General features: G+C 41.9%; 1 protein-coding gene across 1 annotated transcript; it reads left to right on the top strand.

Annotated features, from left to right (window-relative positions):
* The first annotated feature begins 2651 nt into the window (after window positions 1–2651).
* On the top strand, window positions 2652–9083 carry atp5f1d (ATP synthase F1 subunit delta). Its single transcript, XM_071521524.1, has 5 exons — window positions 2652–2883; window positions 3782–3935; window positions 5102–5190; window positions 8447–8576; window positions 8947–9083. The coding sequence occupies exons 1-4, from the start codon at window positions 2767–2769 to the stop codon at window positions 8567–8569; spliced, it is 483 nt and encodes a 160-aa protein (XP_071377625.1). The 5' UTR covers window positions 2652–2766; the 3' UTR covers window positions 8570–8576; window positions 8947–9083.
* The last annotated feature ends 8221 nt before the right edge of the window (window positions 9084–17304 follow it).

Genomic DNA, 17304 nt, shown 5'->3' with positions numbered 1-17304 from the left:
CAGTACTGTACCACATCCTGCTTTCATACCACCCAGCGTCTTACCCTGATGGAGGGCTGTGTGCAGCAGCTCTGGATGTGTGTGTGTGTGTGTGTGTGTGTCTGGCTCGGTGGCTCCTTGGCTCTTCCTCAGCTCCCCTGCTGCATCCTCAGCCTTGCCTCTGCCACCTCTGCCCACCCAGCTGAGCCTGAGCAGCAGTGTTCCCCTCAGCGCTGGCCCAGTGGCCCGGGAGCAACAGGACTGGGTTGCTGCATGCCTGGCAACACAAATACATTGCTTTGGTTAGTTTCTCTGTAGTTTGGGGAGTCAAATAGTTTTACATAGGTGACTGTAATCATCAAAATACTCATTCTGCTGAAATTCTGTGATTTAAGCTCACAGATCAGCTCCCAGAGTCTGTTTCATTAGTAATGATCTTAAAAAATTATTTTGGACCAAGTTTTGCACTTCACCAGACTCGAGATATAGGCTGCCTGACATCACAACATGTTCTTGGTGAGGTCTTTTTAACTTGAGGAAAGCTGCTTCACTCTGTTCACTGAGCGCAACACACTTTTAAAACCAGATAAAAAAGACAGCTAATTACAGTAATGAGTAATGCTATGCTGTCAGCTGTTTGGCATCAAGAGATTCAACCAAGGAAAATCAACTATCTGACATCAAACAGTCATTTGTAAAAGTATGAACCGGCCAACATATAGAGAGTAAATTGGTAGACGAATCCTTTACTGAGAAGTGCTTACTGTAGGCTTGTAAGTGCTGTTAAAGCTATCGCACTTGAATATGGCATAATGATTAATCATGTACATGGAGATTGTTCCAGTATTGATTAGTTGACTGAGCAGATGGTCAGACATGGGTCTCCCAGCTTAAGTCTCTATCTCATATCCCGTCCCGATTCTCTTGCTTAACAAAATTTCAGGCTAGCAGCAACATTACTCGTATCTCACACGGGATATATCTGTTATAAACGCATAAGTTTGCGGTAATTTTTTTCGAATAGCGTTTTATTTATCATACCATAACATAACATAAGAATAATTAGCTCACTACTCAATACTTCGACTAGAACAAAATCAAATTGTAAGAGTTCCTTTTTGGACATTATAATAACCTGTTTATTATAGGAGAAATGGGCGCGCCTATACACACTCATCTAATTGCCCGGTACTGCGATAATTTTTTCTCGGAAAAAGAAAATAATGAACATCGGCTCTGGCAGTGGCAGCAGTTTCCTTATGGAGGTTTACCATCTTCTGCAAGGAATGCAAAATCACATCACATTACTAACTTCACACGTGAAATTAAGCCGCAAGTAAACCTAAAAAAAATGGATGAAACGAGCTAAACTCCAACGAGTCCAACAAGGCTAATATATATTTATTATCGGCTGAGATATTTCTCAGCCGCTTATGATTTTCAGCAGTGACACCGACAGAAGGTAGCCTGCGATTTGAATGGATCCTACAAATAATCATGCACGCATGCAGCAAAGATACCACTCACCTACTCAGTTAATACGGTCCATGAAATAAGCCAATAACATGAAACTCTCGCTGAACACTTTAATTTGGATTTTAAGGCTAAAAGTATTTATGAATGAAACCCCAATGCTTAAGACACGCCCACCACCCAGTCAGAGACGCACCACGTGACGTAAGGAGTGAGGTAAAGCGGAGTGATTGAAGGTGCTCCACTCAAAATCATCCTGATGCTGAGTCCTCACTGTTATAGAAATCACTGAGTCTAATCAAGGGGAAGCCTGAATGTCAACTGCTATATTTTCCTCTATTCATTGCCATTTTTGCTCTTGACTAATCTAGCCTACTCATGCTTTTACTGTCTCCAATACTGTTTATTACTCTACTATTTTTTATTGATCCATTATCCATCATATTGGATACTCATTCACTCGTTTGCAATTGTGTTTAGTGGTAATGAGACAGAGGGTGCATACAGTATGTCCCATCACAGCCATGAATTTTTGCTTCATCAGGGCTCTATGATTGTGAGTGTAATAACAATTGAGTCTTGTGTGTGTGTGTGTGTGTGTGTGTGTGTGTGTGTGTGTGTGTGTGTGTGAGAGAGAAAGAGAGTGAGAGAGAGAGAGAGTGCGAGAGAGAGAGAGAGAGAGAGAGAGAGAGAGAGAAAGAGAGAAGGGGGTATCCTTACAAGCACACAAAAAGGCAGCAATGTTGGTCCAGTCCTGGTGTATGGTAGTCCATGTGTTCATGGCGCCATCCACTGGCAGTGAATACTCAATACCTTACTAGATAAAATAGATGTGAAAAAATAAATGTTTTGCCAATGCGGGACACTCAATCTCCACTCTGTGTTGTGTTTGACGTAAACCCAGCAAGACATAAAATAGAAACGCTGTTTCTGGCTCAGTTGCAGACAAAAACCAGATAGTCTTTGTCTGTATCTGAAGCTCTACACAGAGTTTGTTACTAAATTGTAACCCATTGGTCGGACTGAGTTTTTAAAAGTAGCTCATATGATGACCATTGATAGCCTAATACACAACGCGATAAACCGCCTTATAATGAACCTTATATTCACCTCCAGGCGTTGACTACATCCACCAGCTTGCATTTCTCCGTTTTACAGACTACACTTCCCTGCATCCTCTGCGCCACCGTAAAGCCTTATGGGAAGGTTACCAACGTCCTTGTCCTACCAAGCGCACACACTGACTGGCTTCACGCAAGGGCTTGGGGAACTCTGTCATTCACATTTACCCCGAATAAACTGTAATTCTCCAGTATGATGGCAGCAAGGTTTCTCCGCCGCTCCCTGCCCGTGCTGCGGCAGGCTCGGTGCTACGCCGAGGCCGCCTCCGGAGCTCCGCAGATGTCCTTCACTTTCGCCTCCCCGACACAGGTAGGAGAGGCTGCGACCAGCGAGGCTTCGCGGGCCTACCTAGTTAGCTAACAGCTAACGTTAGCTTTCTCGTTTGAATGCACTGACGGTTCGCTATCTTCAGCACAGTTTGCAGATAACTCAGTTTACATGTCATTTTGCAGTTCTGTGCTAATGCATTTTCGGTTTCGTTGTCGTGCACATTTTTTTTGAAGTCACACACACAGCTGAGACAGGACACATGTACTATTAACTTAGCGGGTTAGCTTAGCTAGCTAATGTTAAATGTCAAGTGATGTTAGCTAGCTGTCATTCAGTCTAAAGGGAAGTCTTTGGTGTCTGCACCGGTGACCACTGAAGCATTGCCCGTGTCTAGTCCTGATAATTGAGTTAATCCCTTTACATGCATGCGTTTGCAAATATCTAGGAGTTTGTTTGACATGTCTAGCTCGGTCATAGGCCATTATGTATGACTACTTTAAAACAGGCTCTAACCTTGACATTCATGTCAGGGCTTAGCTATACCTCCTGTTTCAGAAACTTGTTTTAATAGTACAGTCCTGTGCCCCACTAGTTTGCAGTGTCCATCTTCAAACAGCGCTCCTTATTCCCATTTGTTACTGAAGACACTTGATGTCTTCAACTGCAGTACTGATATGCAATAATAAGAATGTCTTGTAACAAAAACATTCATATCCTCATGCATTAAACGAATTACATAGAAAAGTGACAGACTTTCTAGTGTATTGCATTATATTGCCTTTTGATAAGGAGGCTCTGCTGTTTTCAGTACATTACAGGTTACAGTCTGAGATTAGTTATTGAAGCTGCAACTTTGAATACTGATCATTTGGTATCGTTTAAATTCCTCAGATAGGGCTGTAATTCACTGCGTGTATGTCTGTATTTCCTCTCCCAGGTGTTCTTCAACGGGGCCAGTGTGAAACAGGTAGATGTTCCCACACTGACCGGTGCGTTTGGTATCCTTCCTGCCCACGTACCCACCCTGCAGGTGCTCAGGCCCGGGGTCGTCACAGTCTTCAGTGACGACGGCTCCGCCGCTAAATACTTTGGTAAGATTTATGCTCGACAGAAACAGAAGTTTATAATTGGGGAAATGCCTACCCACTAGTCAGTGATTTTTCCTGTTGTTCAAATGAATGATGAAAGCTTAATGGTGAAAGCTTTATGCTGTGTTGCTAATGCCACCAAAGAGTGGTGCTTATCTTATGTTTTGGAGTCTAATGGAGATTTATTTGACACATTTTTGACAAGTAAGCAATTAATCTCAGAGATCACTATCTATTAGTATGTACACAGTGGACCATGTAGATTGACACCTTCCTGGTTTGATGTCATCACTTTTTTCCTATCTGCCTCTTCAAATGTCAATATCTGCCCTCGCAAGATCATTAGAAATGGCAGTGGTGTCATTCTCAATATTCACACTGCAAAATCTGGTCAGAGTACAATGTCATCAGTTTATTTGGTGTACATTGCTTAGGCAACACTGTGCACAGCAAGCACATATTTTGAAATTTTAGCTGGAGGCAATTCTGTAATATCATAACAAAGCTATTTTGATGGATAATTGTCCCAATTGAAATACAAATATCTGACTAAGTATACCATGGCCTGGGTGAATACTCAATTTCCATAAGATGGAGCATGTTCATTATTCTCATAATTGCACACTTCCAGCACAACTGTCTAATCACCCTCCTAAATAATGTGCCATGAATAATAAATGAGTTTGCATGTGGCAGTTAGCAAGTCCAGCTACTTCAGACCTAATTGTTGAGTTCAGTGTTACATTATAACCAAGCAGCCTTGATCCTCTTGCCCATCACTTTGCTGGCAAGAATGCAACCATGATATCAGTCAGATATGCGTCATGGCTGGACAAGCAGCTGCTCTCATTGGCTTGAGACACAGAGTTAACTGGAAAGGCTTCTTGTTTCTCCTCGTACTGTGGGACAGGCCGGTAGGACTGTATGGGATCATCTAGGTAGCTGAAATGCTTGTGAGCAAGCTCTAATGTTTTGGCTTAACAGCTTGAATGTGGACCATCCAGCAGGGGTCAGCCATGTCAGGAAGCTAAAGTAATGTTCACATTGAGGCTGTTTGGCTTCACTGTAAAGCATATGTAAAGGCAGTGTGGTTAATGTGCTATGTGGGCATATGTACTTACTGTTATGTGTGTGTGTGTGTGTCTGTGTGTGTGTGTGTGTGTTGACAGTGAGCAGTGGGTCAGTGACAGTCAACGCTGATTCTTCAGTGCAGCTGCTGGCTGAGGAGGCTGTTCCCCTGGACCAGCTGGACATTGCAGTGAGTAGAGATGGCGTCCACCTCGCTCCAGTATATACACATATATATATACTAGAGCTGCATCTATACTGAATTCTTATGCTTTAGGTGTAGCCTACATTTACAACCAAATCTAGGCCAAAGTTGCATCTTTATGCTTTAAGATTACAAGGGATGTAACGAAAGTTTGTCACATTAAATTTTGTGATCCAAAAATTTGGTGATATGCATTATGGAGTTGAAAAGCTATTTGTGATTTTAGCTGCAGTCTAATATCTATGAAATTACATTCAGAATGGTCTTTTATCTTTTGCATGGTTGGAACACTAGAGAGCAAAAACTAGCAAGTTTTAGCTCGGGTCGTCTTCTGGTGAGCCCATCTGAACTCACTACAGTGTCGACAAAGCAGGCATCAAGACTGACTCAGGTGAAACTGAGATTCAGGTTGCTCTGCCAAGTTTTAATTCTGCATGGCAGCTTTTTGGGTTTCCAATTAAGTAAGTAAACGGCAACAAGACGACTCACAAGACAAAAACTGTTTGCAAGTATTGTTAAAGAGCCTTGCCTTACAGGTAACACTAGCAACATGCTGCACCATTTACAACAAAATGGAAAAAACTCAAGTTGCTGGTGTGTGGTTAAATGTTGTGTTGGAGTCTTAAATATGATTTCAGAGGTCTTAAAAGCATAGCTTTCCAGTGAGAAATGTTTATTTATTTATGTATAAAGAAATAAAACATGATTCATAATTGTCTTAATTCAGATTTTGTTCAAAATATCCTGATAACATTGAACTGTTGATACATGATACTGAACCCAGTATCATGTATCAAACCAAACTGTTAGCTGACTCTATTGTTACATCCCTAAAGATCACAGTGATTTTCAAATCTAAAAATATTTTTCTTGGTTCCTCCTGGCCTCACTGTGTTATTTGTTTCTCCATCATCTCTCTGTGGAACACTGTCCAGAGAGGGGCATGACGAGGGATCAGCCTTCTCCATAGTCTGACCTTTTCCTCTATTCAACTGCATTTTGAAATCTAAATGATCAGATATATGCTTTGATGCTATAGCCATCTAAGAGAGACACTGATCTCTATTTTAAGCAGTCTGATGGTTTATGATGGTTTTATTTGACATATTTTTAATGAGGGATCAATAAATGACAGGAATCACCTTCTGTGGCATTTGTGGTTTAGCGAGCATGAGGACCGCCTGATGTTCAAAACCTTCAAAGTCTCTAAATAAATAATCTAAATTTAAGGCTTTAAGTATTAAAATATATTAAATACAGTTATTAGAGGTCTTATCACCATGACGACAGGTTTCTTTGTACTTCATGTCTGCTTTACTAAACACAGTTAGACTTCATGTTCCTTAACAATTCATTTCCTGTCTTTCCTATCTTTTTTGCCTTATACTGATTTATAGTTTCAGAACTTTCATTAGCTATGTTCAATTATAAACAGGCTGGTTTTGCCAGCTTTGTTTCTTTTTTTTTTTTAGTTTTTAAATAGGTTTTCAATTCCAGGTAGCATTCAAAACGTCTTAAAGAGTCTTAAATGTTGCTTTCTGAAACCTGCTGATACCATACAGTAAATATCTGCCTTGCTGAGGTGTCCTTGAGTAAGACGCTGAATCCCCAACAGCTCCATTGTTCTGTAGCTGACCCTGAACTTTGACCTCCCTGTGGGGGTGGGCAAGCAAAAAGATGAATTTCTCTTCCAGGGATAAAGAGTATTACCAAAAAAATAACAACGTAGTAGTAACAGTGTACGATGTGTGTTAAGTTGACAGCTTCCTGGTTTGATGCCATTCCTTTTTCTTTTTTATCTCTGCGGTGCAAAACATTGCTAATATCTGCCCCTCTAAACCCATTAAAAATTGTTTCTGTCCACAAACTTTACAAAAAAGTTAGCTTGGAAGAACAGTCATAGTCTGTGTTGCTAGAAGTGGCCAAGTTTCAGTTCTCACCACAGTTCTGAGTGTCCCCAGGTCAGTTGTTCTCACACTTACACATATGGTCAGATCGTAATGTCTTTTTGTTGTTGTTTCTGAAATGAGCTCAGGACATCTGCTTTGCCACACTTCTTTCACATTTGGGAACATGTGAAATCATTGGTGCCATCTTCTCGTAGTTTCACTCTGAACATCCAGCAGGGATGACTCAAAGTGTTGACAAATTACGTCTTCAAAATGTCAGTTTGGTGTGGGTTAGTCAATTCGATATGGATCTTTTATGTTTTAATGAGATTTGTGTGATGAGTCTCCATATCCAATTTGTTCAGGCTTGTGTAATTACTGATCCTTCAACCTAGTTTGGCACATGGTCCTTGACAGCGAGAGACACTTCTTTGACCCTGGACTAGATTTTTTTTTTTTTTTTAATCCACTGTGCTGATGATCACCTCCCAGTTGATGATGATCCGCGCTCAACGATCTTCTAGTTAGATTTCAACGCCAAGTCCTTGTTTAAATGTCAATCTTGTTAATACTAGACTACGTTATTAGACACTCGCCATGGAGGTGTCTTTCTCTTTGACCTTGGGCAGTGCCAGTGTCACTGTCAAGTTGACTTCATAGCGGTAAATTAGTTATTATTTCCTTGTCTTCTTCCACTCTGCAGTAACAATGCACATGGGCCCACGCTGTTAATAAGGAGGGAAAGGTCAGTCACTGTTGAGTTATAGCAGATGTGTCAAATCCCCACTGGGAGACCTTTAACTTCCAGCTATGTTTGGCATTTCTCGTTTCTAATCGCTACTGTGACAAATGGAGCTTTCAGAGCAAAGAGGCAGTGGGGATTTTCTGTGCTCGTCTTTTTCCCCACTTTTCTACTCATTCCTCCCTGACCTTGCTGCACTGATTTTTAACATCCCGTAACCTCAAAAGGTTTTCTGGATGATAGAAAGTTTTGCCAGCTCTTTTTTTATGTCTAGCTTCTTTTTAATTCACTGTTACTAAGGTTAAGGATAGGAGGTTTTCAGGATAGCAGGATGATTGGCAGGTTCTGTTCTCTGCCTAGTTAGAGGCTTTTCTTTTTAAAGTGGGTCAGCCTCAGCCTCATGACCGGTTGGTTGGTAAATAATTTGACTCAGGAAGCCACAGCCGAACCATATCAATAAATATGACTTATAATTGATCATTTTAACACAGTTGTTTTCCAATCAAAATAAAATCACCCTCGTTAGTAAATCTGAATTGTGGGCTATATCAAAGTAGCTTCTGCTATTGTGTTTCATCTATACCCATTCTGTTTATCTGTCTGTCCTCAGGCTGCCAAGGCCAACCTGGAGAAGGCCCAGTCTGACATGGCCGGTGCATCTGACGAGGCGCTGAGGGCAGAGGTTCAGATCAGCATAGACGCCAACGAGGCCATCGTCAAGGCGCTGGAGTAAACCTGTGGTACGACACCTCAGCTGCTGAAACATTACCTGATTGTTTGGCATGTACAGAGCCATACATTTTATTTTATGTTTTTTCATCCAATTTGAATAATAACACAGGGCCATTTAGAACCACATCTTTTTACTTACTTCTATGTTTTCATTGTTTAAAAATGCAGACCTTTACTTTCATTGTAAAGGCAATAACTTGACCTGTGTGCAGGTGGTGTAGACTACCACCAAATTCACCATGTGAACTGTTAATATCATTCAAAGTGGAAAATGTTGACAGGAAATCTGTCATCAAACACTAATACAGCTTACATACTGTTATGTATTGTGTCTGTATAAAACTTACTCATTTAGTGTTTTTGTTTTTCTCCCTGTAGGTAAATCTTTTATGTTGGTTTGAAGGAACTAAACAGTCCATCTGTCTGTTTCCCAGCTCAGTCAAGTCAGTAACCGCAAGATTTCACGCTTGCTTTGTACAGTGGATGCAATTACAAATAAATTTATTTGGAATTACCTTGAGTTTTTTTTGTTGTTTTTTTCCCCCTGCTTTCTCTCTGCAATTCATTAGATGTGATTGAGCCCATATTGTGTGGGAAAAGGCTACCCAACTATAAACAGAATTTACTAAGCCAGTTTGTCTGCTATGTAGTAATTCTCCTTTCTGCCACTTGGTGGCAGCAGATGTCTCTGCTATACTGTATATTGCAACAAAGCATTTCCAATAATCAGATTTTGAGTCTGCTTATTATCAAACCACTATTTCAGAGAAGGAATTGGCATTATCATTGTATTTGTTGCATAACCGCTACTGGATGTGGTTTCTTTCAATATGAGTTCATTTATGAAACTTCCTGTCTTTGAAGTATGTTAACGCTATCAGAACTGATCAGAGGTTGTGCATTAGTCACTTTTGCTCTCATACATGTGGGTACGGGGTTGCCTCTTGGCTTGTTTGAAACCTTAAATCACTGCCTTGATGTGCTTAAAATGTGTTTGCAGTGTATGTTTGTTATGAGTGGTGACCTCAGGCTTCTGTTGCAATGCCAGGAAAAGTCATTCTTCACTGCCCATCCTGTGGAAAACTGGGCCTTTCTCTTGTTTCATAACCATAGGGTTCAGCTCAGACCTGCTCCAGGAGGCGTTGACATCATCCACGTGCCGACTCGAGGCTTTCAGAGCTGAAACCACAACCGGTTTATTTTGAATGTCAAAACTCTCCAGAGCCTTTTAACAAGCGTGTGTGTGAGTGTGAGCGCACACGCCGGACGGACACCCTTTTCACCAGTGTTTAAACATAAACAGTTGTACCCATGCTAATGTCCATGATGAAACTGGTACCTAATTGTTTTTAAAGCTTTATTAGAGACTTATTACATGCTAAAGTGCGGCTTCTCACCTCATTAATATTATAGCTTTTAGCCACTAGAAATTCCCACTCCCTAGACCTGTGGCCAACTCAGAAATGGTCTAAATCTAAGAAGCATTGCAGTGTAGGAATGATAATCATGTAACATAAAGCCCACCACAATCTTACTTCTCATAATCTAAAATGCCTAAAACGCCTCTCCTCTCGGACATTTTACAATAAAGGGGAAACTAATGGAATTGTTTTGCAGGGCTGAGAGAGAAAATAGCATCTTTCAATAGGTTAAGACAATTGAGAGCACAGATGTGATTCATAACTGTCAAATAAGTTGAAATATCTGTTTCCAGTGATAAGAAAGGACATGCCAGTGTGGATTGGTAGACTGAGATTTAAGTCTGTTTCCATTAATAAAAAAAGTTCTGAAGGACTCACATCCTGCTCTCTGTTCTCCTTTCCTATCTGTCTGCCTCTTTCATCTCTGCCTCCTCCTTCCAGCTGCACACACACACACACACTCTCATACACACAGTACACACACTATACACACACTTACTCACTCATCAGTCAGCCTCAGGGCCTGGAGACACATGAGTTAGTAATGCACCAGACAGGCGAGATGAAACAGTCTTGTCAAAACCACCACTTCTGCTTTAATCCAGATTTATGATTGGGGATGTTGAAACCAGGCTGTATTCCACTCCCTCTCCTCCTCCCCACTTTAACACCCGTCTTCATCGAAAGGCAAAGCAGAGAATCGCCATGTGCTTTCCATGTGCTTGCCCAGGTCTCTCACTTTTACAGTCAGTCACGTGTAGCTAAAGCAGGGAGTGCGCCCATGGCAGGCGATCCCATCGTTTTTGGGAAAGAGGATACTTTAATAGACTTGTCTCCTCTGTAGCATGTCCAGCTGAAGACTCTGGTGGACTACAACTGGCACTGTTAGGCATTTGTCAGTGGCAGTAATTGATTTTTAATCCAAATCACTTGTGTCACCCTCATTGAGTTACCTTTTCCCTCAAGAAACAGTTCACATCAAGAAGCATTTCACTCTGAAATCTCTAAAATGTCAAGGCACCTCAACCACATAATGAATCATATGCCTCATAAACGAACTGTCTGACCTGAGCGTTGAAGAGCTGTACGTCGGTATAAAAGCGATGAAGTGCTGTACATTGATAAAGGACGATGAGTATTCGGTAAGAGCTCTTACTCAAGAGCCACTCATTGGGTGTTTTAGGCCTGATGAGGTCTTAGATAAGTCACTATCTACCATGGATGGCCGTGTAATTCAAAGATTGCACAGTCTGCACCCAAGAGGGCACAACACATGATACATGCTATGACAGTCTGCGGTGTCATCTTTGAGTGATGCTCTTACACAAAGCAGCTCCCAGCTTTGTGAGAGCTCAGTGGGCTATATTTGTTGAATCTATCATAGCGGGAATACTGAACGAGGGCCTCTGACCAGCACATGTGAATCATCATAATTTATGATGATCTCAGGGGCAAAATTACCCCGAGCTCGACAATGTTGCGAGGACATGCTCTGTAAATGTAAATGCTCAGCTTGTTCCATACTTAAAACAAGCTGTAGCAAGTGTGCAGCCTCCCTCGGTGTCAGCGAAGCAGCCATGCTGTTGCAGCTTGAAAGCCTGCTCAAAATTTTAGTGGCGCTGTGACAAAAAAGAGATTTGGGCCAGACGCCATGAGAGGGTCAGGAGGGGACAGTTGTGGGCTTGTCCTCAGGCAGCCTTCATTATAATAAGAGCTCACAGTGAAATAGTGAGCAATAAACTGAATCACAAAGCCCAGGGCCTGAATAAGGACACAAGATTTTCTTTATGTGCTGGCAGAGACTCAAACATGACACACAGGAATGTAATAAGCCATCAGCGTATTTTTCTGCATGCTGTATGAACGCACTGCCTTCAGACCATCTTGAATGCGGGCTTAGTCATCGCTTGTATGGATGGTGAGAGAGAACTATATGGAGTGACTTCTCTCCTAACCTCATCAGACTTAAAACACTGATGAGTGGCTCTGAGTGGATACTCAGTCACAAAACCTCTTAATCTCTTTTATATCAATGCACTTTTTAGCCTCTGGTTTCAGACCATGAAATCATGGGACGCTCTTCACACCCCATTGACATTTCGCTCCTCATGTTAATGATAATTCAAGCCGTTCACAGCAACGGGAAACCTGTTAATTTCACAGACACGATTATGGAAAATAAAAGCAGTGTAATAGGTGAATAATAAGGCAGTTATGCAAAGAACGGGGGAGTGACAGATGACAGGTCATGAGTTAATCTGATTTTAAAAAATGTGACAGTGACAGTGGCTAAAAAATCAGATTACGCATACCTTACAATTGAAAAAAATGAAAGAAATGATATGTTTGATTGCTCACAAACGGGAAAAACATTTTGGTTACATTTTAATTACAGGCAGATTTATCATTTAGATCATTATACAACTTCAAATAACACGTAGTCATTGTTACAGATGATAATATTTAAAATACAGTGTCTAACAATTAGAATAAATTCTCTGAGTACGCAACATCATCTTGTGTACTCAATATTTTGGAGGTGAAGTAATCCAGAAACAACTGAAAGCAATCAGATAGTGTTTATGAGTTGAAGTAATCCGATAGAGAAAGTAACCTTCCCAGTCCTATCATGTAAAATAATATATTTGAAGTGCTATTTTTGAGTAGCAGCAGAGAAAGTGTTTTGCGTGCGGCAGGTCGTACAGGATATTGAGAGTGCCTGGTGTGTGAAGGTAAATTAGAGACCTGAGACGGGATTGAGAGAAAATTAAAGGTCCGGAAAATTTAAAAGGTTCATGAGATGAGCCAAATATGACTTTGAGGATGGCAATTTTCCACACAGCAAAGTGCACCAAAATTACACATATCATCCAGCATGCATAATCATCCGCCAGGGAAGTAGCACTGCAATACAGAGCCTGAGTATACTGTAGACATCACATGCTACAGATCTACAGCACAAACACACACACACACACTGTCCCAGCAGTGCAGCAGTGTTTTTGGGCTGTTTTCTTGTGTACGAAGACTGCGTTTCCACCTGCGAGGTCCGGTCAAGCACGGCTAAGTGTGCATCAAGGGGGCGAACTGAGGCTTCTGCTGCGGTGGGAGAGAAAGAGAGGCATCCAGAGAGCGGAGCTGATTGAAGTGCTGACCTTTTGGTGGGACTGTGTAAAGAGGGGGCCTGCAGACTCTCAGTCAGCTGTCAGATACTGCATCCAGCCTGGTAGTGGGAGTAGGGCCCTGACACCAGCCTCCTACCGCTCTGCCCTGTTTGTGTCATCCATCCCTCCATTCTTACAGCCTCCCATTCCACACAAACACCCACCCACCCGCCTAATGCACACTTTGCACACACATACGTACACCCAGACACAAACATACCGCATGCATAAACACACACAGACACACAAACACATTGCAGCCTGTGCCAGCTAGGTAACATTTCTACAAATAGCCGTGTGGGCATTTCGGAGAAAATCGCAAAGCCGCAAACACAGCCTCCTGTAGGGGTGAGATAATCAGCTTTGTGGTAACAGCAAATGGCCCCTGAGTGGCAAGGCAGGTAATCATTCCACTGAGTGTTTTTGTGGGAAAGGGAAAGAGTGCTTTTCTGCCCTTATGTTTTGTGTGCGCGTGCGTGTCTGTATGTGTGCGCGCGCATTCACACAGAAATAAGTAGTGTATTCAAGGGTGTGCAGGTATAAAGAGTATAATAGGCTATACCTACCTATACGTCTAATTGCCATGGACATGTATATATATATGGTGTGTTATATCCACCTCCTCCACTATCCCTACACCAAAATCACCAGGAAAAAATAAATAAATTCTGACAGTTTACGTGTGCCAAAAGTGATGGATAAGTTTATGCGGCAATATAAGATGAATCTGTTGTTGTTTGTGATAAGTCTTGTGAACCCGGGCCAGCCCAGCCTTACAGTAAAGAGACACAGGTCTCTTTGTTCTGTCCTGTTCAAAGCTGCTCTACCACTTCCTAGAAGGAGCCCAGGTGGGACACATTTACATAAGCGTCGAGAACATACTGCAGGTTTGCATGAATTTAACTTGGAATTATTCCATATCCTGATTCTGTCCTCCAGGAGGATTGTTTGCTGTTTTGCAGTCCTTTGATGAGCTTCATTCACTTACACATGACAACACAAAAACATCCACACTTAACTTCAAAGCTCCTTTTACAGGTCTGAATAGTATCGTGCACGTATTTACCAGAAATACATTTTTTTTCAATCAATTAAACATGTTTAAAGGAAAAAAGAGAATTGCTGTAAGCAGAATGCAATGCCAGTAGAATAACAGTCATCTTCCGTTTAAGCGAGATTGCGTAAAGTAAGTGGGTGAAGGGTATGTGGGTGTGGGTGTGTGTGTGCAATGTTTGTGTGAAAGAATGTAAGCGTGACATTAGGCTGAGCTTGGCTGGGACAGATGTGTAAAATATCCCCGTCTTTCCCTCGAGCTGTTGACAATGGGTTTTGTGGCTGTTTGGCATTCCAGCGAGAGGTGTCACATACTAGAGGGGTGAGAGGAGTGCATCAGTAGGGTGGGACTGAACCTTTGTGAACTGTGTGTGTGTAGGTGTGTGTGCTTGTGTGTGTTTGTGTGTGTCAGTGACTTCTTGGGACAAGGATGGTGCAGCTGGAAAAAGGAGATCTCAGGAGGAGCGTCATGGTGAGGTAAGGCAAGGTCAGGCCACACACACACACACACACACACACATAGACGTGCTGTTCATGGAAGTGTGATGAGAGGCAAGCAGCTTGCCCTTTCATGCCCCCACTGACAGTACGCATGTGTCTATGTTTAGTCATGAGACTGATGAAGAGGCTCACTTCTAGCTGGCTTTATATTTCTCATACTTTTCCCATCAAGAGGTCGCTAACTAAATTACCAGCAACACAGAAAATAGCACGAGGAAAGTCCGCTGAGCTGCCTCATCACCGTCCGACTGTTGCTAAATTGGGGATATGCATGGTTGCTTTGCTATGGTAAACATGAGCAAACAGTCTCATATTTGGGTCTATATGATCCTGTGTGGCCTTTTCGTCACACTGTGATTTATCACCATCGCAAACAGCAGGTACACTTAGCACCTAAGTACCAGTTCATGTTATCCTCGCTCCATGAAGTCATGATACCCTCCACAGCCCCTATGGAGGGGGGGGGAGCGGAACCAAAGCTAACAGCAGTACCAGCAGAATGCCGCTAATCCTGGCACAGACTCTCACTTGACTCTTCCCAAACAAGTCGCCAAACACTGATGCCTTTGGCAGATGACGCCCGATTGCTCCACTGTCCTTTTGTGGGTTAGTCATCTGCTGGATGATCGGAACTTTCCTGTCCTAGAGATCTCACACTCTTTCCTCTTCTCCTCCTCTGTTCAGATCAGTCAGTCCCATGTGATCCGAACATCAGACGGAGGGTGTGTTTTCTTGCCTGCTGGGACTCGGCACACTCCTTCACACAAGTTTTCCTCTAGACCCTCTTTATCCAGAATAAGCTGCTCTGCCCTCTGTTTCCACAACATCAGCTGGAACTGCTTACGCACGTGAGAGCATACGAGCATACACACACACACACACACACACACACACACACACACACACATATAGACACACACGTCATGTTGGGGACAGACATGAGCATACACATTAACATAAACGTAGACACACATACATCATGTTGATGCAGTCTGTTATTTGTTGCCCTTTTAATAGCATGGTTAGTCCAGATGAGAATCCTGTTGTAAGTCTATGTATATATACACACACACACACACACACACACACACACCCACAATATGCCAAAAGAGGAATTGAGGCAGAGCATAAGTGATACTAGAGGAACACCTCAAGGCTCTCTTTCCTTCCTCTTGTGCTGTGTTGAAACATTCGTGTCATCGTATCTGTTCTGCCACCTGTGCTGTTTTGAAACTTTCCAACTGCCTCAGAATTTCTTGAATCACAAAGATGATGTAACATTTCCAGAAAACAGATGAAATTATAAGATGTATGTCCCATAAGCCAAAAGTGAGTTTACTTCCTTCTGGGATTCACAGTGATGATATTTTTCCAGTGGTAAAAAGCATTTGTGTAAAGGAGGTTGTTCTGTTGCATAACATGCATGTGATGTTGAATAGGACACAGTGAACAAGTTAAAGTTAAATAAGAATGTGTTTTTTTAATACTCCATCACAGTAAACATGAAGCCTTAATTTGGTTTTGTCAAAGTGTTTTCATGTCAGTGCGTGCATTACATAATGCTTTGCTTACTGTCAATCAGGAAATAATCCCTCAAAAACAAACAAACTTTATTGTCACATCTATGTGTTTTTATTTAGGGTGTAAATCTAGTTTCATGAATGCATTGCTATATGATTGGGGAAAATGTAAAGTAGACGTTAACAGATGCAAAGGGGCTCTAACTCCAAATGACACCGGTATTCTCCTTTAACCTTCACCTTTCCAGCCGGTCCCTTAGCACTGGTTGTCGCTCCCTCCTCTCCCCAGGGTGACGGAGTACTCATCGTGGTTTCCTAGTCACATGCCTCTCCGCTGAAGCACTAGGAAAATATGCCATCTAGCTAGATTCCACCTAGGACACCCAAGGCAGGCAGGCATAACTCCCTTAACACGCTTGGACCAGCTCTGACAGGGCCTGGATTCCAGTGCCGGGGCTTCATGGTTATGACCCTCAACAACACCCTTGGGTGGGGTAGAGGCCAATAAAAAAGCTAATAATGGGCAAAGAGTAATGGACTGTTTGTGGAATAGATCCATGTATATAAACAGTATGAGTAAGTCTGCAGGACTCCTTTGTGTTTATATGGAAGAACACAAATTAAGAATTCTATTCCAAAATGTTTTGTGTCTGTTTTGGAAAGAAATCAATGAAGTTCATCATTTAGTACCTGCAAAATATAGAGGATCCAGTTTGTGTTATTGTTTTGTCAACCAAGGACTTAAATCTATTCTACCTCATGAATATAAACAAAATCTATTACCTTATAAATATAAACTAAATCTATTACCTTATAAATATAAACTAAATGTATTATTTTTTGGGCATTTTTGCCTTTATTTCATAGGTAAAAGTGGAAAGACAGGAAACATAGGGAAAGAGAGAGGGGGATGACATGTGACAAAGGTCCTGGGCCAGATTTGAATGTTTTATTTCCAAAGGTGGATATCTCATTTTGGACAAATAATGAACACCATAGACAATACACTGCATACTTTCTGTTGTCCTTCAGAATACAGACGCCATGTCTTGTCTACGTATGTCTGTGTAATGAGGG

Source organism: Centroberyx affinis, unplaced genomic scaffold (assembly GCF_046629955.1).
Source record: "Centroberyx affinis isolate AG114_WGS23_722 - 3 ecotype Tasmania unplaced genomic scaffold, CSIRO-AGI_Caff_v1 ptg000893l_1, whole genome shotgun sequence".
Taxonomy (NCBI): Eukaryota; Metazoa; Chordata; class Actinopteri; order Beryciformes; family Berycidae; genus Centroberyx; species Centroberyx affinis.
Note: the sequence above shows the minus strand (reverse complement) of the source record. Positions and strands in the feature narration are given on the sequence as shown.

What these genes read in the sequence shown, in the direction of transcription:
- atp5f1d (XM_071521524.1), top strand. Translation starts at nt 2,767, where the DNA reads ATGATGGCAGCAAGGTTTCTCCGCCGCTCCCTGCCCGTGCTGCGGCAG. An exon ending in CTCCGCCGCTAAATACTTTG is followed by an intron (nt 3,936 to 5,101) that starts GTAAGATTTATG and finishes GTGTGTTGACAG; the next exon opens with TGAGCAGTGGGTCAGTGACA. An exon ending in TGGACCAGCTGGACATTGCA is followed by an intron (nt 5,191 to 8,446) that starts GTGAGTAGAGAT and finishes GTCTGTCCTCAG; the next exon opens with GCTGCCAAGGCCAACCTGGA.